Source organism: Procambarus clarkii, chromosome 52 (assembly GCF_040958095.1).
Source record: "Procambarus clarkii isolate CNS0578487 chromosome 52, FALCON_Pclarkii_2.0, whole genome shotgun sequence".
NCBI classification, from domain to species: Eukaryota; Metazoa; Arthropoda; class Malacostraca; order Decapoda; family Cambaridae; genus Procambarus; species Procambarus clarkii.
The window spans coordinates 12,581,690-12,601,565 of NC_091201.1; the positions used below are offsets into that span (position 1 = coordinate 12,581,690).

General features: G+C 43.6%; 1 protein-coding gene across 1 annotated transcript in view; it reads left to right on the top strand.

Annotated features, from left to right (window-relative positions):
* LOC123763735 (beta-1,4-galactosyltransferase 2-like) overlaps nucleotides 1–19,876 on the top strand; it is a 135,054-nt gene that overhangs the window by 94,385 nt on the left and 20,793 nt on the right. Inside the window, exon 5 of the mRNA XM_045751054.2 lies at nucleotides 10,658–10,876. Within this exon, the coding sequence (XP_045607010.2) occupies nucleotides 10,658–10,876 (219 nt within the window). The remainder of the gene's footprint in view (nucleotides 1–10,657; nucleotides 10,877–19,876) is intronic.

A 19,876-nucleotide genomic window follows, 5' to 3' on the forward strand; every position in this document is an offset into this window, starting at 1 on the left:
TGATGGTTGAGAGACAGGCCGAAAGAGCAGAGCTCAATCCCCGCAAGCAAAACTAGGTGAATACAACTAGGTGAATACATCATGAAAGAGAGAAAGACGAGGGGTGACTGCAGCAGATGCCTCTTCCTACAGCTCTTATCACTTTTTCCCCTCGTAAGGTGAGACCACTTGTCTCACACCTTACAACAACAATAACATATTGCCAGCTCTCCTTCCCCTTGTCTTCTCTCTTATGTGTGTGTGTGGGGGGAGGGGGGGAGGGCTCAACATAGTCATCTCCTTTCCTACATACTATTATTTAACTATATATCTACATATCCCACTGCTTCTACAGCTGCTGTTTCTGCTGCTTAATTAACTCTACACTACCAACATATACACACCTGCTCCTGCTGCGCACCTGTTCTCTATACTGACTCCTTCTACCCTTTCACTTTTACCCCCAGTGACAAACAACGTCTCGGGAGACGTGGAACGTCCAGCCCCCACGCGCCCCGGGAACCTCATACACCCATTGAGACGTGACTCCCGTGATTACCTGTGACAGGTGTACCCAATCCCACGTGTTGCGGACGGTCTATGTCTCAATTTACGCTACTTAGGAGGGGACACAGCCCAAGTCAACGGAAACCGGGGTGGGGGGACGGACACCACCCCTTCAACCTACGGCCAATTATCCCCTGTCAACCCGAGTTCAAGTCAGTACACTTTCTTGGGAGCAGGGGGGGGGGGGGGGGGGGTCACGAAGAAATGGAAGACACAAGAGGCGAGGCCACAGACTCCTTTGTCAGCACTAAAACCAAATTAGTCCTTGCAAAACCACCAAAACCAGGGTCAACAACTGCCCCACCCAGGGTCACTGGTATAGAGGGGCACAGGGACCACCACACCCCACCCCTTCCCCCCCCCCCCCACCCCACCTGCGGGTTCCATAAAGTCCACAAGAACCTATCCACCAGGGGACCGTGACCTGGCAGCTCCCTTCCTGCACTTCAGTCGAGGAACCAGTGCATCCTGACGCCATGTGTACTGGAAGCGACGAGGAAGCTGCACATCCTCAACCGTAGGAGAAGCTGGTAGTACTTCCAGAGACGAGAGGTAAACCTCCACATCCAGACACCCAAGAGGCAGAGCGAGACCACCAGTACCGCACACCAAATCCGATGGGGACAACTCTGGAAGATCTAGGTCTGCCAACACAGCAGGCGCCACACTGGGGGGTCTCCACCTGTACACTTAGCATCCCATCAACCACAGGAGACAACACCAGGCCGGCAGCCCCCTTGACTCATAGGGCACACCATCAGCTCATGCCAGCCCCCGGGACACACATACCCCCCAGGCGCAAACGTCTGGCAGGCTGGCAGACATCCTCAACAAAATGACATCCTCAACCAACACCTCCTCACTTTCCCCCCTGGGAGCGGGGGGAGGTGCCAAATCTCTCATCGGCGCTACTTGGGGCCTAAGAGGCAGAAAGTTATCCTCCTGTTACATATTCACGCGGTCAACCACGCCAACGACGCAATTCGCCGCTAGGTGACCCAGTAGGCCACAGCGAAAACACATACAGGGCAGATTTTTATACATGCAGTGTAAAGTAAACCCCATCAAGAACAGTGAAGAAGGGACACTCTGCACCAGGGACATCATCAGAGTTATAGTGTCATCAAGCATCCTTGCACAGTAGCCAGCCTTGTAACAGTAAACTTGTTCCATCGGACACTGAGCAGTTTCTCAAACTATCCAAACAGCTTGGTCAACAGCTCATCCCCCACTTCGAACGGCGCTCCTCACACCGCCACGTAAGTCAGGGGGTCACACTCAGGTTAATCACCCAAAAGGTACCCGACCCATCAGGCAGAGAGAAAGTACTCCCCTCACACTGACCGAGGAACACCCGAAACACATCTTCGTGGAGAAACGTAATTACCACATGACGGTCTTGCAGAAACTGAACAACCTCAGATCGGCCAACACAGCACATCCACCAACGCAAGACCAACTAACGTGTGGTCTACTGTCAAGAAAAATTCCAATCCTGCTGAGGAAGTCCTCTTCAGTGGAGACAAGAAAGAGCCCATCCTGGATAACGCCCACTCCTTCCCGGCAGGGCACAAACCCAGGCACATTGCAGTTTCACGTCTCTCGCCACCCTAGTACATGCACCAACTGAAGAGCTGAAAAACACACGTCCAACCTTTCTGGCAGATCCCAACCAATATAGGTTGTGTTGTAGCTCCAGACTATGATTATTTTATTGGTAGGTTTTCCAGTCTCGTTCATTTTCCTTGCTCTGTGTACTCCATTTAATTCTTAGGCCCAGTCTAGTGGATACTCTTGAAGTTAGTTAATAGCTACGTATTCATTCATCTTCTTGTTTTGTGAAATATGATCTTGAAGTGAGAGCTTCACACCCCGTATTTTTCCTTGCAGAAGATCATCCACTACACGCTGATCATTTCTTGAAATGTGAGAGACAGGCTAACCGCCAGGGGGTCTAGACGTGTTCGCCAAGCGCTCCCCAGTCGTTGCTAGGCGTTCTGTGTGGGAGGGCGTTGTTGTTGCGTCGGCGCCATGGGGACCCCCCTCCCCCCTATTCGCCACTCTGTGACCGTGGGTCTGGAATTTTCTGGACGTGCGTCTTACCTACCCCTTGAGATTGTCCTGTTGGATATGCTGCATGTTCATGTTGCCGATGTGTACGGGCTCCAACTGCTGACCACCCATCGGGCACTTGTGAAGTTTGCCTCCACTGCTTTTCCTCTCCCTGGGGACAGTGGTTCCGTCACTATCTCTGACCAATGCAGCTCGGTAACGTATGTGGCCCTGCATGGTGTGCCGTATGAATTCACCGAGGCTTTGGTTCGACGGTACTTTGGCCAGTTTGGAACTGTCGTTTGCATCCGGATGAACTCCGTCTCTGCCGGCAGGTGGCGTGAAGTCTTGTGTGGGACCTGGACTCTCGGCCTGCGACTCAAGTCTCCTGTTCCTTCCACTGTGACCTTAATGGGCTACACTATACGGGCGTTCTACGCAGGGCTGCCTCGACAATGTTTTCGTTGTGGCATTGAGGGGCATCTGGCAGCTGATTGCACTGGGGTCGCGGCTGCACATGTAAAGTTGTTCTGGGACGAGGATTTTCCCCCGTTGGTGGCGCATGACCTGTCGCCTTGTGATGAAGTGGATGGGGCCGTTCCCCTACCGCCTGCTGACCCGGTGGTGGTTCTGCATTCCTCAGTTGTTGGCCTGGCATGTGTGAGTGGTGGTGTTCATGACGGGGTGGTGGTGTGTGTGGCTCCGCCCCCGCAGTCTGTCTCATCACTTCCAACGGATTCTGCACCTGTTTCCAACTCTGCGCGTCTGTCGCCTTCGACGTCCCTGCAGGCTTCCTCACCTGTGTTGGTGCCTCCCCCTCCCGAGTCCACGCCTGTTCCTTCTCCTGTCTCCTCTGTGGGTGGCGGTCTCGTCCCCCGTGTTGTTGAGGCTGACATTCTGAGGGGTCGTGCTCCCCCGGTTGTGGGACGGCCTGCCGCCGGCTCCTCTTGGGTGCCTCCTGCAGGAGGTGACAGCTCCGGTGATCAACGGCCTGTTCCCGTAAGGATACGGGTGCTTCGCCGCCTCGTTCATGGGCAGAGGAATGTGAGGATGCTGCAAGTGTTGATGTTTCTTCTGGGAGCTGTTCCTCTGTGAGGTGCGAGGATGGTGCGTCTGGTGCTGGTGTGGGTCCGGTGGATGGTGTGGGCCCTGGTGTGGGTCTTGCTGTGGGGGTGGGGGCACGTGTGGGGCTGGTGACTCTTGCTTCGGGCGCATCGCCCGCGTTGGATGGTTCCAGTTCCCCGTGGGGGGTAGTTCCCCCTTGCGAGATTGAGAGTGGACATGGCGACCTGGTGGTGGTCTTGAAGAAAACTGCTCGCTCTGAGGGTTCCGTGCCCCCTCCCCAGTCCCCTGTTTCGTCGGCAGCGGTTATGCCGCCCCACTCATCTCCGGCTGTTTCTTCTGTGTCCCCTGCTTCCTGGGCGGAGGTGTTCCTGCCTCCCATGTCGGGTTCTTGGTCATCGGTGTCCTGTGGTTGGGGGCGACCGCTTCTGCCGGATGTGGTGATCTCCGAATATATGGAGTAACCGCGGTGTCGTGTGGGCCATTCCCCTACCGAACAGGAGTATTTGATATGGGAGGCTTATAAGCAGAAGAATCCGTCGTGGAAGTTCCCTGAGAAGTATCCTCCTTGTTGACTATTGTGTGTTGTGGTGTTGCTCGTGCATGGGTGCACGAGTCGGGGGGGTTTTGTTGCTGCTGTAGTGGTGTGTTTCGTGTGGTGATGGTTTATATTATGTACTTGTGTCCATACAGCCTTTTGGTCGTTTGCATGTTTTTTGTGCTTTTTGTTTGTTTTTGTGCTCTTTGTTTGTTTTTTGTACTTTCAGTTCCCTGTGTGGTTCTGTTTTCTGTTATTAATGCCTTGTGTTTCTTGCCTTGGGTATGTGTCCTGTATTGCTTTTAGCTTTGTCTTGTGTGCCCATGTTGGGGGATTGTTATATGCTTTGTTTCATGTGTAATTAACTTTTGAACATTCTTGTGTTTGGGTTTTTTGACTGTTGTATTGCTGTATTCTGTGTATCCTGTATGTATTCATGGTTTTCTTTGTATGTGGTTTTCTGTCTGTGCTTTGTAGTTTTCTTTTATAAATAGTTGCATTGTGTTTATGCTCATTGTTGTGTTTTTGTTGTCGGCCCTTCAGGCCGGTAATTAGTGTATTTATATTTCTGTGTTTTGTGCTTTTGTAATTTGTTTGTTTTCTGTTTGTTTGTTTTTGTTTTATTGTATTTATTCGCATGTACACATGTAAAAAATAATAAAAAATATAAATTTCTTGACAATATTTCTTTCAGCATATGGGGATTTGACATGTGTACATAGTAGGTTTATAGAGCCAGATGTGTACGTCTGGAACAACTTTTTGCTCCAAACAATCTTGTCAATTACAGTTGTGCCTTTAGGAAAGGCCAAACGCGAATACTCGCTCTTTGGTGCTAGTGGAGCTCGTCCACCCTGTTGTTCAACAAGCTTTTGCCTCTGTTGTTTTCTTTTTGGCTGTAGTTAACACCTTCACAAACTCATCCCTGTGTGTTGGGATGAGAGCGTCACTGGTCATGTTGGTGGAGAGCCTCGATGAACCACGATGGACTCGCGACTACAGCAAAACACTCTTCCACCCCCACAATACTCACCACCACAGCATAGCACTCCTCCCCCGTCCACAATACTCACCACCAAAGCACAGCATTATTCCACCCCCGCAACACTCACCACCACAGCACAGCACTACTCCACACCCCACACAACACTCACCACCACAGCACAACACTCCTCCAACCCCCTACAACACTCACCACCACAGCACAGCACTTCTCCCACCCCCTACAACAATCAACATAACAGCACAGCACTCCTCCACCCCCACAACACTTGCCACCACAGCACAGCACTTCTTCACCCCTCCACAACAATTAACATAACACCACAGCACTCCTTCATCCCCAGAACACTCCTCCACTCCCAGAACACTCACCACCACAGCACAACACTCCTCTACCGCAGCACAGCACTCCTCCACCCCCACAACACTCACCACCACAGCACAGCACTCCTCCACCCCCACAACACTCACCACCACAGCACAGCACTCCTCCACCCCCACAACTCTCACCACCACATCACAACACTTCTGCTCCACTCACACATCACTTGTCACCACAGTACAGCACTCCTCCACCTATCCTCTCCCCACAACATTCACCACCACAGCACAGCACTCCACCACCACCACACAACACTTGCCACCACATCACAGCACTCCTCCACCCCCACAACACTCACCATCCACAACACTCATTCTATCCTCACTACCCCAGCTCAGCACTCACTCCATTCCCTCAACTCTCGCTACCACAGTGCAACATTCCTTCCACCGTCACAACGCTCCCTCTACCCCCCACAACACTCCCTTTTACCGGTGTTGTTTCTAGCCTGGACCGACCACTTGCAGCCCCTCCCACAGTATACCGTGCTCCACATACTACGGGGGCACGTGTGTAATGACTGACAACTTGCAACTCCTCCCAGTATTCCGAACTTCACATATTTCAGGATCGTGTGTGTGATGACTGACCACTTGCAGCTCCTCCAACAGTATACCGTACGCCACAAACTACAGGGGCGCATGTGAATGGTCTGTGAACAGACCAGGACCTAGATTCAGGAAGCTCTGTGTATTTCTTCGTAAGTGGATTTGCTACGAAGGTTTCCAAGTGCGCCCTTAGAAGATGCTTAGGTGCGATTCAATAACGTCCACTTAGGAAGAAATTTGTTGGTTCACCTGCGTGCCGATAGAGGTCACTACTGTGTTTCGTTTGGCCAATCAGAGAGCAGCAACATTCTTCATATTGAAGATTTAGCGCTGGTTTATCGGAGCTCTACTGCCTCCTATTTACGTCGAATTTTCTTAGAAAATTAGTATATTTCGTAGTAAAACAATGTTTTTTCAACTTCTACAGCCAGCACCGACATTGTAGTAAACAAATATGTTACATTTGTTGTTTACCTACGTAATTCTAAGAGATACTGCGTAGCTGTCCTTGTTGCTCGGAAGATGCGCTGACAATTATTGTATATATTTACTGAATTTACTCAAGGGCCACTAACTATCTAGTGGCCTCGAAGAGGACAGAAAGCCGGCGGCTTGTTAAAGGGCCCGCCAATTGTCTTAATGATATTTTTTAGCTGGAATTTGGCATTTACGGCTTCAGCGGGTAGGCGGTTCCATGGGTTTATAGCCCTCTTGGTGGAAAAAAACATCTGTTTTCAGTCCTACTTGAGAAACATACTCTCCAACACTATATCTGTGATTGCCCTGTTATCAGTGACTTCATACCAAATGGTATGAGGTATTTTGAGCTCTGTAATTACTTCATACACTCAGGAATATTGGAAGATATTCTTGTGCTGCACCCAGATTTTGCCAGTGGAGGCTAATAGATCAGCATTAAGTATTTTGTTCTCTCCTAATTCCATGTATGACTGGCCATCCTGTGAGGTGAGGATGTTGGATGAGCATGTAGCTGGTTTTTGATCTACACTGTGTGGTCCTTTATACAGAATAGGGAAGCAGCACATTGCTGTGTATACCTAAACATGTTTAAAAATACATTGTTTGAGAGGAGTCTTGTAGAAACTGGTAAGAGTAATTATAATATAATGTTTCCATGATTCAGTGCTTACCTCTTGTGAAAATCGCGAGGAGTTGTTTAGTCAGAGTTGATTTGTTTTTTGTATTGAGGCTGGTATTTTCTCAATTGATTCCATGTACAGTACTGTATGTCTAACCATCCTGTGAGATGGGAGTATTAGATAAACTTATAGCTAGTTTTTTATCTACACTGTGTAATATTCCATATAGAATAGGGTAGCAGCACATTGCTGTGTATACCTAATCTTCTTAGTAAAAAAAATCAGTAATAAAGATTTTAAATTATAGTTTGTATTATTACAAATACAGTACTGTATTATCCTTATTAAATCATGCAGATCATGGATCATTAAGATCTCATGTCGATATGTCACAATCATATTTATTTTGAACTGCTAATCCATGCTAATCATTCATTAAATTGTGCATTATGTCTCAATTTTTCACTTCCTTGGATATACTGTACAGTACAAAAAGATAGGATAAAAATAAACCAGTAATATATCTTTCATTATATTTTTCATTTAAATAACTGCATTAATATTTTTACAGCTAACAGGATTTGTTTTACCATACAGGTGCATTGTTTGTTAAAAAAAAATTGGTTTATTGTTACACACAATGGTGCTACATATAGCCTTCCCAGCTTGGTGCCTTCTTTTAATACTTACTGATTAAAAAATAAATAATAAATACATTTTATTCAGGAAAAGTACATACAGTTCATTTACAAACATAATGTTGGATTTATAGACAGAGCTAGTACATACAATACCTAAAGCCACTAATACTCATAGCATTTCGGGCAAGGTGTGGGGGAAAAACACAGACTAAAACTTAATAGTAATCGGGATTTGGTATAAATTGTGTTGAAAGAAGGAATAAAAAATACAAAAATGGGGGTTAACATAGCATAAATCAGCAATTGCACATGTTGGTGTCTTGCTATTTTTAAAAAATAGCAAGACATGGGTTTACATTTAGGAGGTAAGTTAGGTTACATGGAGTTAATTAGGCAGTACTTGGTTTTACTCTTAAACTGGTTGAGAGAGGTACAGCCTTTGACATGATTCGGGAGGTCATTCCACATTCTGGGTCCCTTGATTTGTAGAGCACTTCTAGTTTGGTTACACACAGCCAAATTGTGAATCAGGAAGAGGTCTTGGACACAAATTTGTTCCATGCTGAATGTAGAGGAATCAGCTGAGTATTCCTCAAATAAAATAAGTTGCCTCAGCTTATAAGGTAAATAAAATAAGCATTTCTCAAATAAGTAGCTGCCTCACCTCACTGCCTTACTGCTACATAGCCTTCCCGGCATGGTGCCTTCTTTTGATAATTACTTGTTCCACACCCAAATTGTATAACAGGGAGAGGTCTTGGACCCCTACTTCCCTCTCTCTTTTTTAATAGTCTATATAGTCATAATTATAGCTTTAAGTATTCAATGAATAAAGTTTTTGACATTTTTACCCTTCTCCTTACCTAACATCATTTGTGCAGCATATTTTTATTTTATGTCTCACCCAGATTTAATTTCAAAATAAAACCAAACTAAATAAATTAGAAATGGGTATGTATAGCTAAGGTACACCCTTACTACTAGGTGAACAGGGCCATTTGGTGATAGTAAATGATCCCATCAGGCAGGGCTCATCACCTTCTCTCATATTTCCTGTTCACCAGTGTTTATTTACTTAATAACTACGGGTATAATATCTTGCTATTATAAAACTAATTCTACTATCATCAAACACATATTTACTTCAAGTTTCAAGCAGAGAATGCATACATAACTAACACGAAGGACTCCTCTTCACTAGATTCACCAGCTATAATATTTTGGTCATGTTCCAATATCATAAATCGATCCCAGTGTTATGTAGTAGAGAAAAAATGACATATCCAGTTTACGTAAAGCTACGAGTGGTCGAAATCACACTTAAATCCCGGAATGAACTTACGAAGGTTTTTCCACTTAGTGTAGCTACTTGAATACGGACGTAGCCGCCACGAAGGCGCTAAGAGGGAAAACGTTCTTAGCTAAGAGGAAAAATCTTCGTAAGTACCTTCCTGAATCCGGCCCAGGCTTCTCCCCTTCCCCTTGGTCGTCTCCCCCCTTCCTTGTTCATTCGCCCCCCTCCTCCCGTTGTCTCATCTCTCCTTCCCCTTTCCCTCCCCTTTTGTCAAGCCGGCCTCACCGGTCATAAAACTGCTGGAGTCAAGTTTCCTTAGGGAAGTGAGACCGTTGCAGGCCACTCGTCCCCTCCTGCCTTAATCCTCCTTCCCAATCCTCTTCTCCCAATCGTTTCCCGTCTGTCTCTCTGTCTGCTCTATAGCCATTGACAAATTGAGGGGCAATAATCTCAACCGAGCCATATACAGACACTGCTCCGGGTTTCCTGGGATGTAATCATTGGAACACGAGGATTCTTTCAAGGGAAACAGATCCTTCAGAACATGCCTAGAGCCTAGCCTGCAGCTTGATTGGTGGAAGCCAGAGAGGCCATGGGGGCGGGACTAGGTTCTGGCACTGATTGGCTGGACCAAGACCTAGAGCTGGAATTTTTAATTCATTGGCTCCCGACTTTGAGATGCCGAGGGGGCTATTGGGCTCAGAGAATTAGTGGGTGGAGCTTTCCTCCACTGGTTAGCTTGTAAAGGAAATTTTAGTTAGTGTGTCTGGTGTGTGACTTGGAAACAGGTCCGGGAGACGTGGAGGGCAGTCATTCAACATCTGTGGCCGGTAATTGCAGGACTAAGGTAATGTGTGTCTGAGTTTTGGTACGTCAAAACAATTGCACTCTGGTTATTGCCTCTTAGGGATGTATTTAAAGTAGGATATATTTCAATTTTGATATAAATAAACGTGTCTTTTATTTACAAAAGTGATTATTAATGTATTTTTGCTTTTTAGATGTCTGTCCCACCAGTTTTATTAATTCTGAGTCATTTTATGACATGGTTACGTGCTGTACTGGAAATCCCCTGTGTTCGCCTCCATTTAATGGATATTTAAGTTGCCCTTGAATCTAAATTAGTAAAGTAAAGTTTTCTGTAATTAATTCCTAAGCATTATTTATTGTCAAGATTCCTACGCCCACGAGTTCATGATTATTGTTTTCTGTATTTCCTGGGAGACCAGTAATACAGACACATTCAGGTTTCAGGTTCAAGAAGGTGGTGGCAGTGTAGGTTTAAGTTCTTATTGATTAAAACAAAAATCATAACCCTTGATTTTGTTGCTTCCCCATTTAATATTTCAGATTAATATTAGCTGTGAGTAAAGTGAGGGGTCATAGTGAGCCTTCAAGCAGTGTATAGCTGGAGGTTTTAAGTGTGGGAAGGGGAGTAGCAAGGTGGAGGTGTTACAGTGTGACGACTGAGAACTTGCAACTCCTCCCACAGTATCCCGTACTCCACATACTACGGTGGCGCGTGTGTGATGACGGAGGCCCAGGTGCTGAGGGTCAATGGTTGGAGCAACATGTACTGGGGCTGGGGAGGAGAGGACGACGACATGTGGAAACGTATCGCTCAGGCTAACATGGCGGTGTGGAGGTACCCGCCACCCTTCGTCAAGTACAACATGATCAAACACAAGCCTCAAGTCCCCAATAAAGACAGGTAAGAGAGAGGTCGTTGTTGATGTAGTTTTTGACCAGGCAGCTGGTAGTTTTGACAAGGAGTCCTGTCCAGTATGAATAGTGTGAAGTGCAGGGTGAGATTTTTTTTATATAGGATCAGGGTTCATAAGGGCTGTCAATTGACGTACCTAGTAAAGCTGCAATCAAGAGCTGTTATCCTACCTCAGCTCATCTGAAGCCTACTCTAGAAACTCATTTATTTCATGAGAATGTACTTAGAAACTATCACATATGGAACTATCATATACGGAACCTGGTGAAACTGCAAGCAATAGTTGTAATCCTACCTCAGCAAACTTGAAACCTACTCTTAGAGACCCATTTATTTCAGGAGCCTATTATATGCAACAGTTCTAATAACTTTATTCCTAAATCGTATAAGGAACGGGATGAGCCTGAAGCAATCTGTGTGCCAGAGCCTTCATGTGATCAGTTGAACAAATCTCCCATGTATCAACCTGTTGAATGAACAAGTTCCAGATGCGAGTCAGCCTAGGAATGAATGGTCGCTGATGGGGTGATGTTCTTGACACTTCCAGCGTGAGACTGTTAAACGTTGAGAGCCTATTATTACGGGAGCCAATTACTGGTTGTCCACGGAGTTGAGCCAGGTGAGGAACTTTGAGGATGTAGCCACGATGATGTTACAGGCTCTGATGTTCGGACCGGTCCCACCAGACTTGGTCAAGACTAGGGATGAACCTTCCTTGCATGTTTCTCCACTTTGTCCAAAAGTCTGATGAATGATGGGGGGGCAGGCGATCCAAAAAGTAGAGCATACTCTAGATGAGAGTGAACTTCTGCTTAACATAAGGTTTTGTAGCCCTTGCTGTCAAGAAAGTGTGAGATGCACCGTAGGGATTTAAGTTTACTGGCTGCCTTTTGAGCTAGGTTAAGGACGTAGCTCTTCATTGTCATTGAAAAGTCGAACTTCATTCCCAAGATGTCAATTTCATCTAGAAACTCTAGGATTTTGTCACCAATTTGCAAGCCGGTCCGATTCGCCAGATGCAGTCTAGTTTTCATCATCGCTTGTGCCTTTTCAGCCGCAAATGTGACCTGCCATCATCTTACCCCAGGTAGAAATCGCTGAAAGTTTGTGATTGGTGAATTTTTCAGCAGTTGGCATTTCTTCCTTACTGTATGTGAAGGTTAGAGTGCAGTCATCAGCATTGGGGTGAGCTTCAGGAACGAGATGAAGTAGATCGTTGAAATAGATATTCCACAGCAGTGGGCCAGACACACTACCCTGTGAAACGCTGGCACCAATTGAGTGGCTATCTCGGATCAATAGTCCTCTATTGAGAACTACCCGTAGAATCCGTTCTTGAAGGTAGTCTTTTACAAACGTTAAGATGGAGCCTGAGATACCTAGTGCTTGAAATTTCACTACTAACCAGAGTGCCAGACCCGATTAAATGCTCCTGCTATGTTTAGAGCAACAACACAGCTGATCTTGGACTCTTCCAGTGACTGATGCCATTTATTGGAGAGATATAGCAAGATATCAGCAGCAGATCGACCTTTTCTAAACCATTCTGTTGATCACATATTAGCCAATGATTATCACCAAATTTTATCATTTACTGAGCAATTAGTGATTCTAGGATTTTACCAGTAATGGAGAGCAGTGACGCTGGTCTGTAGTTACCTACCACTGAGCGGCTCTTCCTTTTGTGTACTGGAACAAAATCTGACTTCTTCCATAAGGAGGGCGACAGTCCTTGAGCCAGGCAAAGTTGGAAGAGGCACGTGAGAGGTGGAGCCAGCAGATCAGTGCAGCTGCGAAGTAGTCATGGACTGACCTTATCTGGCCGCACAGCTTTGGTGGTGTCTAGTGTGTTAAGGAGATGGAGAACTTCAGCCTTCTTTATAACCACTTCAGTCATCCTGGACACAGTGCTTGGAGCAAGATGTGGAGGCTGACGTTCAGGATCAGGGACTTGCATCTTGGCAACAAAATTTGCCAAGATGTCAGTAGATCAGTCTTTTCCTGATGGCTGATTGCAACAGTTCCATCCTCCACGTTTAGAGGCGGGGCTGTGTCCTCAGATGGCAGCTCTTTATAAGTCAAGTCCTACACGATCAACAGGGGAACTCCTCCTCTGCCTTCCCCTTCCATCCTTACAACAAGTTAATCTTGTGGAAAACTGCATTAGTTATGACTCATGACAGATTTATTTATTTGAGTGCTTTTACACTCAGGTTATTCTCAATTGTGTGTTCTTTGAGTTTATTCGCTATGGAATTCCATCAATATTGGAGTATATGATTTTGCAACCTTCTTTATTTACATTCTCATCTTCAAGCTCCATCATTATCGGTTTCCCTGGCATGGATGGCTTCTGAATGTGTTTTGTTCATAGAGTGAGGGGGTTGAAGAAGTTTGGATAGGAGTTGTGGGATGGTGAATTGGGTATGACTTACTACTGCTTGGGGAACTTGAGGGAGAGGTTACGGTACTGGAAGAGAGAGACTGATGCTGGGTTTATCGTGCTGGGTGATGTGGGTTTCCCATTCCCCAACCCTTTCCCTGCATCTGCCTTTGTATGCAGCTTCGGCTCTTTCATCACTTGTCGTAACCCTCAGGATAAAGGCTTCTTGGTGAATGTAAGAATTTTACCCTTTTTCAACAATAAGAGGATCGACTGGGAAAATAGAAATGTAGACCTTGCAACCGTTCAATGGGAGACGGTCTTAAGCGACAAAACTCTCACACAGGGAATAGCTTAACTGACAGCTGAAGCTTACAAGGTCTGCTTGAAGCACGTGCCTGTGAGGAGGGTCAGAAAGAGGACCACTCTAGAAAGAGAACGCACACGACTGTACAGGAGAAGGAATAAAATAACGGAAATGCTTCGGCAGACACAGCTATCAGAAGAAAGAAAAATAAACCTAAGCAGGGAGATCGAAGAAATAGAACAAACGTTGAAGTGATCATATGAGTCTGAGGAAATGGAATTGGAACAGAACGCTATACAAGAGATAAAGAAAAATCCAAAATATTTTTCACATACGCAAAATCAAAATCAAAAACCTCGACCAGTATTAGACTGTTAATTACAAATGAAGGTACATACACAGAAGACAACTAAGAGATTAGTGAAATTCTAAGAATCCAGTATTAGCACACCAATAAACAACATGAAAGTTTATGACCCAGACAGCTTCTTTATGAATGACATTCAAGCTGCATATAATATAACGGATATTAACACAAACTCTGAAGACTTTGAAAGAGAAATTGACAATATGCCCATGCACTTAGCTCCTGGGACTGACTCATGGAATTCAATATTCATAAAGAAACGTAAAGTACCAATAGCGCGAGCACTCAGCATAATATGGAGAAAGAGCCTGGATACAGGGGAGATACCAGCAGCACTTATATCTGCAGATATAGCTCCTCTGCACAAGGGGGGTAGTAAAGCCTTGGCAAAAAATTATAGACCAGTTGCACTAACATCACACATAATAAAAGTGTTTGAAAGAGTAATTTGGAATCAAGTTTCTAGTTTTATGGAAAATAGTGAGCTACACAATCCAGGACAGCATGGATTTAGTGTGGGCAGATCCTGTCTGTCACAGTTACTCAACCATTATGACAAAATCCTAGAAGCTCTAGAAGAAAAGCAAAATGCAGATGTTGGATTCACAGACTTTGCAAAGGCGTTCGACGAATGTGACCATGGGGTGATAGTACACAAAATGAGGTCAATGGGAATAACTGGTAAAATTGGACGCTGGATACTCAATTTCCTGTCGAACAGAACATAAAGAGTAACAGTCAATCAAATAAAATCGAGTCCAAGCGCAGTTAAAAGTTCCGTACCTCAAGGTACAGTCCTTACACCGCTACTGTTCCTTATTCTCATATCAGATATAGAAAAAAATACGTCACAGATTCGTGTCATCCTTTGCAGATGACACAAAAATCAGCATGAAAATTACTTCTGCTGAAAACAATGAAAAATTACAAGCAGATATCAACAAAGTTTTCTATTGGGCAGCAGAAAATAACATGATCTTTGACAGTGATAAATTTCAGGTACTCAGGTACGGCAAAAATGAGGATCTGAAACATAATACAGGGTACAAAACGCAATCGAATCTGCCCATAGTAGGAAAACAGCATGTAAAGGATTTGGGAATAATGCTGTCCGACGATCTAACGTTTAGGCAGCATAACCAAGCAAATATTGCGTCAGCTAGGAAAATGATAGGATGGATTAAGAGGACTTTCAAATCCAGGGATCCCATCACAATGGTTGTACTCTTCAAGTCACTTGAGCTGTCCCGTCTTGAGTACTGCTCAGTACTCACTTCCCACTTCAGAGCAGGAGAGATTGCTGAAATAGAGGGAATACAGAGAACATATACGGCACGCATAGACGAAATAAAACACCTAAGTTATTGGGATCATCTCAAAACTCTCCAAATGTACTCTCTAGAAAGGAGACGAGAGATACCAAATAATATACACGTGGAAAATACTGAGGGGACAGGTCCCAAATCTACACAGTAAAATAACAACATACTGGAGTGAACGATATGGAAGAAAGTGCAGAATAGAACCAGTGAAGAACAGAGGTGCCATAGGCACAATAAGAGAACACTGTATAAACATCAGAGGTCAGCGGTTGTTAAACGTCCTCCCAGCGACTATAAGAAATATTGCCGGAACAACCGTGGACATCTTCAAGAGAAAACTGGACTGTTTTCTAAGAGAAGTTCCAGATCAGCCGGGCTGTGGTGGGTATGTGGGCCTGCGGGCCGCTCCAAGCAACAGCCTGGTGGATCAAACTCTCACAAGTCGAGCCTGGCCTCGGGCCGGGCTTGGGGGGTAGAACTCCCAGAACCCCATCAACCAGGTATCAACCAGGTAACCCTCTTCACTAGAATATTCTTATATTTTCTTGTTTGAGAATATTGCCTTAACTAGTCGATTTCTCCCTCTCCTATACTGGCCAGACCTGAAAAACCTCTTGTAGAGTTCTTCTTCCATACTCAACTCTATTAGGATACTGTTATCACCTGTTGCAATACTGGCCAGTGCATTCAGATATTTAAATAACCCTAGAAGTAGCCCAAGCCCAGACCTCAGCTCTATGCTAAGGAAAGAACTATATACTATGACAAAAAATTACCAGTTAAAAATGGTTTGGGATGACTGGAAATACTAATCAGTAACAATCGGTGTGTTGGCATGAACAATTGAAGAAAGTAAGTAAAAAACAGATACCTTACATGGTGCCAATAAATTAATTTTCTATTAAGACAGGAGTTATAGCAAGGCACCACAATAATTACTTTACCAATGATGTAATTGAAAACAAAGCATCATACTCTTCGACCAAACCAGCATCCATTTAAAACAGACTTCATATAACTCTAGTGCCCACAAATATATTTTCTACCAGCAAAACTCACAAAATTTCACAGTATCATTAATTAATATCTAATAACATGCTGGAAGAATTATTCCTATCCCAACAGAGGAATAATTAATACTTATCCAAGACTTGGTACCTACAAGAGTCACTCACCCCCATTCCAAGATCTCACATCACGGACTGGCTTTGAAGGGACTGAGGAGGGAATTCTTTTTGCCTTATTTAAGACATCGCAATATCGACATTAAAGAGTTTCCTCATATGAAATTTTGCAAACTAAATGATGGTCACTGGTAGGTGTTGAAGGCACCAGTAATTCTTCACAATATTAACCAACCTTTAGTCACAAATAGGTACATGTGGTAGAGCCCTACAGGCAGCTGTAACAGAGAAACGGCTGGGAAGTGACAGACTGGCTGTAACTGTCAATGTGAGAGAAGCTATTTTCACGACTGTCTTAAGTTGTGTGAATGAATGAACGAAGAGATCTAAATCAGAATGGAATCTCCCGAGTGTACATCCAGTGGATCAGCAACCCGTTCTCACACAAGACAGCACATATAGGACTTAATGCTTAAAGTCAATATGTTGAATATGAATTAGTAAATATGTGATATATTCCCAGTTACTTTTTTTACCAAGGCCCAAACTCTTCCTCACGTACCAATTTACGAGTCACAGTACCCGTCCGTCAACATAGATAGCAGAATATTCGTGATTGGTTCAATTATAATGAAAATTGTAGTTTTCAGGTCCCACATGGGTTGTGAAATTTACCTACCATTGTCCATGCTCTTAGAATATTACAGATCAGCTACTTCCTACTGAAGGCTCGTAGTTTTGTTTTGAGAAATATTAGTTGTTCTTAGTAAATTATAATAAGCACTAAAAATTATTACATAGAATAACAGTCCTTCACCAATCAATATTATATACCATAGTTTGTGCTTTACAAATCTTTAAAGGATGTTTTGTAGGAACGCTAACAGAAAACGATGTTACGTTGGAATGTTTATGGGGTAAACTACTGCAAACAGGACGGTATTGTGTCTACTATACCAACTAATAGCTAGGATGGGTATATTGTCACCTACCGCCTGTTAGGTGGGAAAGGGGTCCAATACCACCCACAGGATGGGTATGAGGGTCACATCCACCCACAGGATGAGTATGGGGATCACATCCACCCACAGGAAGGGTATGGGGTCCAATACCACCCACAGGATGAGTATGGCGTCCACTACAACCCACAGGATGGGTATGGGGCTCCAACCACCCATAGAATGGGTATGGGGCTCCAACCACAAATAAAATGGGTATAGGGTCCAATAACACCCACTGGATGTGTATGGCGTCCATTGCCGCGCGTCGAGCTCGAAAACCACAGCATTCATCTCAGAACCATGCCTATTTCACACAGATTCCTTAATAAACGTAAGAGTTTTATATGTCACAAGAAAGATATAAATATAAGCTTCATTCTAAATACCTTACCATGGGCATATTTAAATTTAAAGCGAAGATACGTGTACTTTTATAATAGCCGAGCTTTAACCCCGGACAGATTGATCGACCGAGCAACTCTCTCTCAGAACAATGTTTATTTCACGTGAATTCGTTAATAAACATATATGTTTTATATGTCTCAAGAAAGGCAGACATATAAGCTTCACTTTAAACACTTTACCATGGACATATTTAAAGTTCTAATGAAGATACATGTATTTTAAAAATTACGGAGCTCCCACCCCGTACAGACTGAACGACAGAGCAACTCTCTCTCAGATCAATGTTTATTACACGTAAATTCGTTAATATACACAAATGTTTTATATGTCTTAAGCAAGATAGAAATAAGAGCTTCATTTTAAATACATTACAATAGACATATTTATAGCTCAAGTGAAGATACATATGTTTTTATAGTAGCGTTCAGTAGCTTGTCGGGCATGGAGTGCAGACGCCTACGCACTTGACGATATATTGTATAATTAACAAAGATACGCTAATAAAGCCTAAAATCTTATATGCCTCCAGAAAGACCGAGATATGAACATTATTATGATTTCACCAAATGAAATATATCATGTTCGAGAACAAAGATATATCAATTTTAAATTAAGTTTCGACTCTTGCTCGGGCGAGAGAGAGGGAGCGACTCTCGCCCCATCTTTGGAGATTCTGTCCACTAAAGACCCAAAGCTACTCAAACCCTCCTAGCATTATTTAAGTAATTAAGTAATATGGTATTTTACTATAATGTGGGTGCTGAATGCAGAACATGAGAAAACATATATTTACTTCAAACTAATATAATTTCATTATGAAATAAGTAAATAAGTAGCATCAAAGGAAGTCGACGGTCCAAGCGTCAATGTTGTGGAGCGACTTATCCAAGATATATCATTGTTTGGAAAGTGTTTGTTGGCATATCCAGTTGTCGCACTTCTCTGCACAAATTGTCACAAATTTAAATTATAATGTTAACAAGTAGAATACGTATTTTTAATAAAATCTAACATAACTAGCCAGAAAACATTTAACATTTATTAAAAAAATATATGTTTGGAAGTTAAATCGACTTCATAGGACAATAGTTTTGTTATATATACTCGTTATTCGTTGACATGCGTTCGCTACTTAAACTACCATGTACTGTACTTATGTAAAATCTCCCATGTCTCTTCGCTCATCTCACCGAACCCTACAGGCTCTTTGATATATTGTTTAATTAATTGAGATTCACAAATAAAGCTTATAATTGTATATGTTATCAAAAAGGCAGAGCTTATTTTAGTTCATTTATTATGCACCCCATACCCATCCTATGAGCGATAGTGGAGTGTTACAGAGGCACATAATGGGCTCAGGGACTGAGCCCCACAATTCATATAGCCTAGCAAGTTATAATCTTGATAAGCTAGTTACAAAAGTCAATGCGCATTGTCACATCAACAATGGGCTCGAGTCCGACCACAAGTACAGTTTATAATTTAAGCAACTGACATATATGGAGGGCTAGTGTCACAATTGATATGTTTATCATACACATAACCCCCTCTCCCCCATCCAATGGGCAGCGGTGGATAGGTTACAATCAAGTCGTTTTTTACGTTTTATTCAGAGATTAGATCTTATTGGGTGAGGAAAGATATTCATATTTTAAATAAGGCTTCTTGGCTGATGCTCTCCATTGATGGAAAATATACAACCTTTTGAAAATCAATGTTAGTTCGATCTAGATATTGTAATTAACGAAAGTATTTATGTCATCTGAAAGGTAGAAATATAGGCTACATTTAAAATCCTTTGTCATATATATAACTGAAGTGAAAACGAAGATATATGCGTTTTGATAGTTACTTGATGGCTAGCTCTGAGAGTGTGAAGCCCTGCACACCAGCCAATAAATTGTATAATTAGTTTCCATATATTTTAATTAATCTTAAAAATCTATATGTCAGAAGAAAGGAAGATGTAGCCGTTAATGTGACAACATTTAAAAATATATATATCTTAAGTTAAATAAATAATACCACCTTATTGCCGGTGTCCGGACACATGAAAATTACCTAGGTATCAGTATC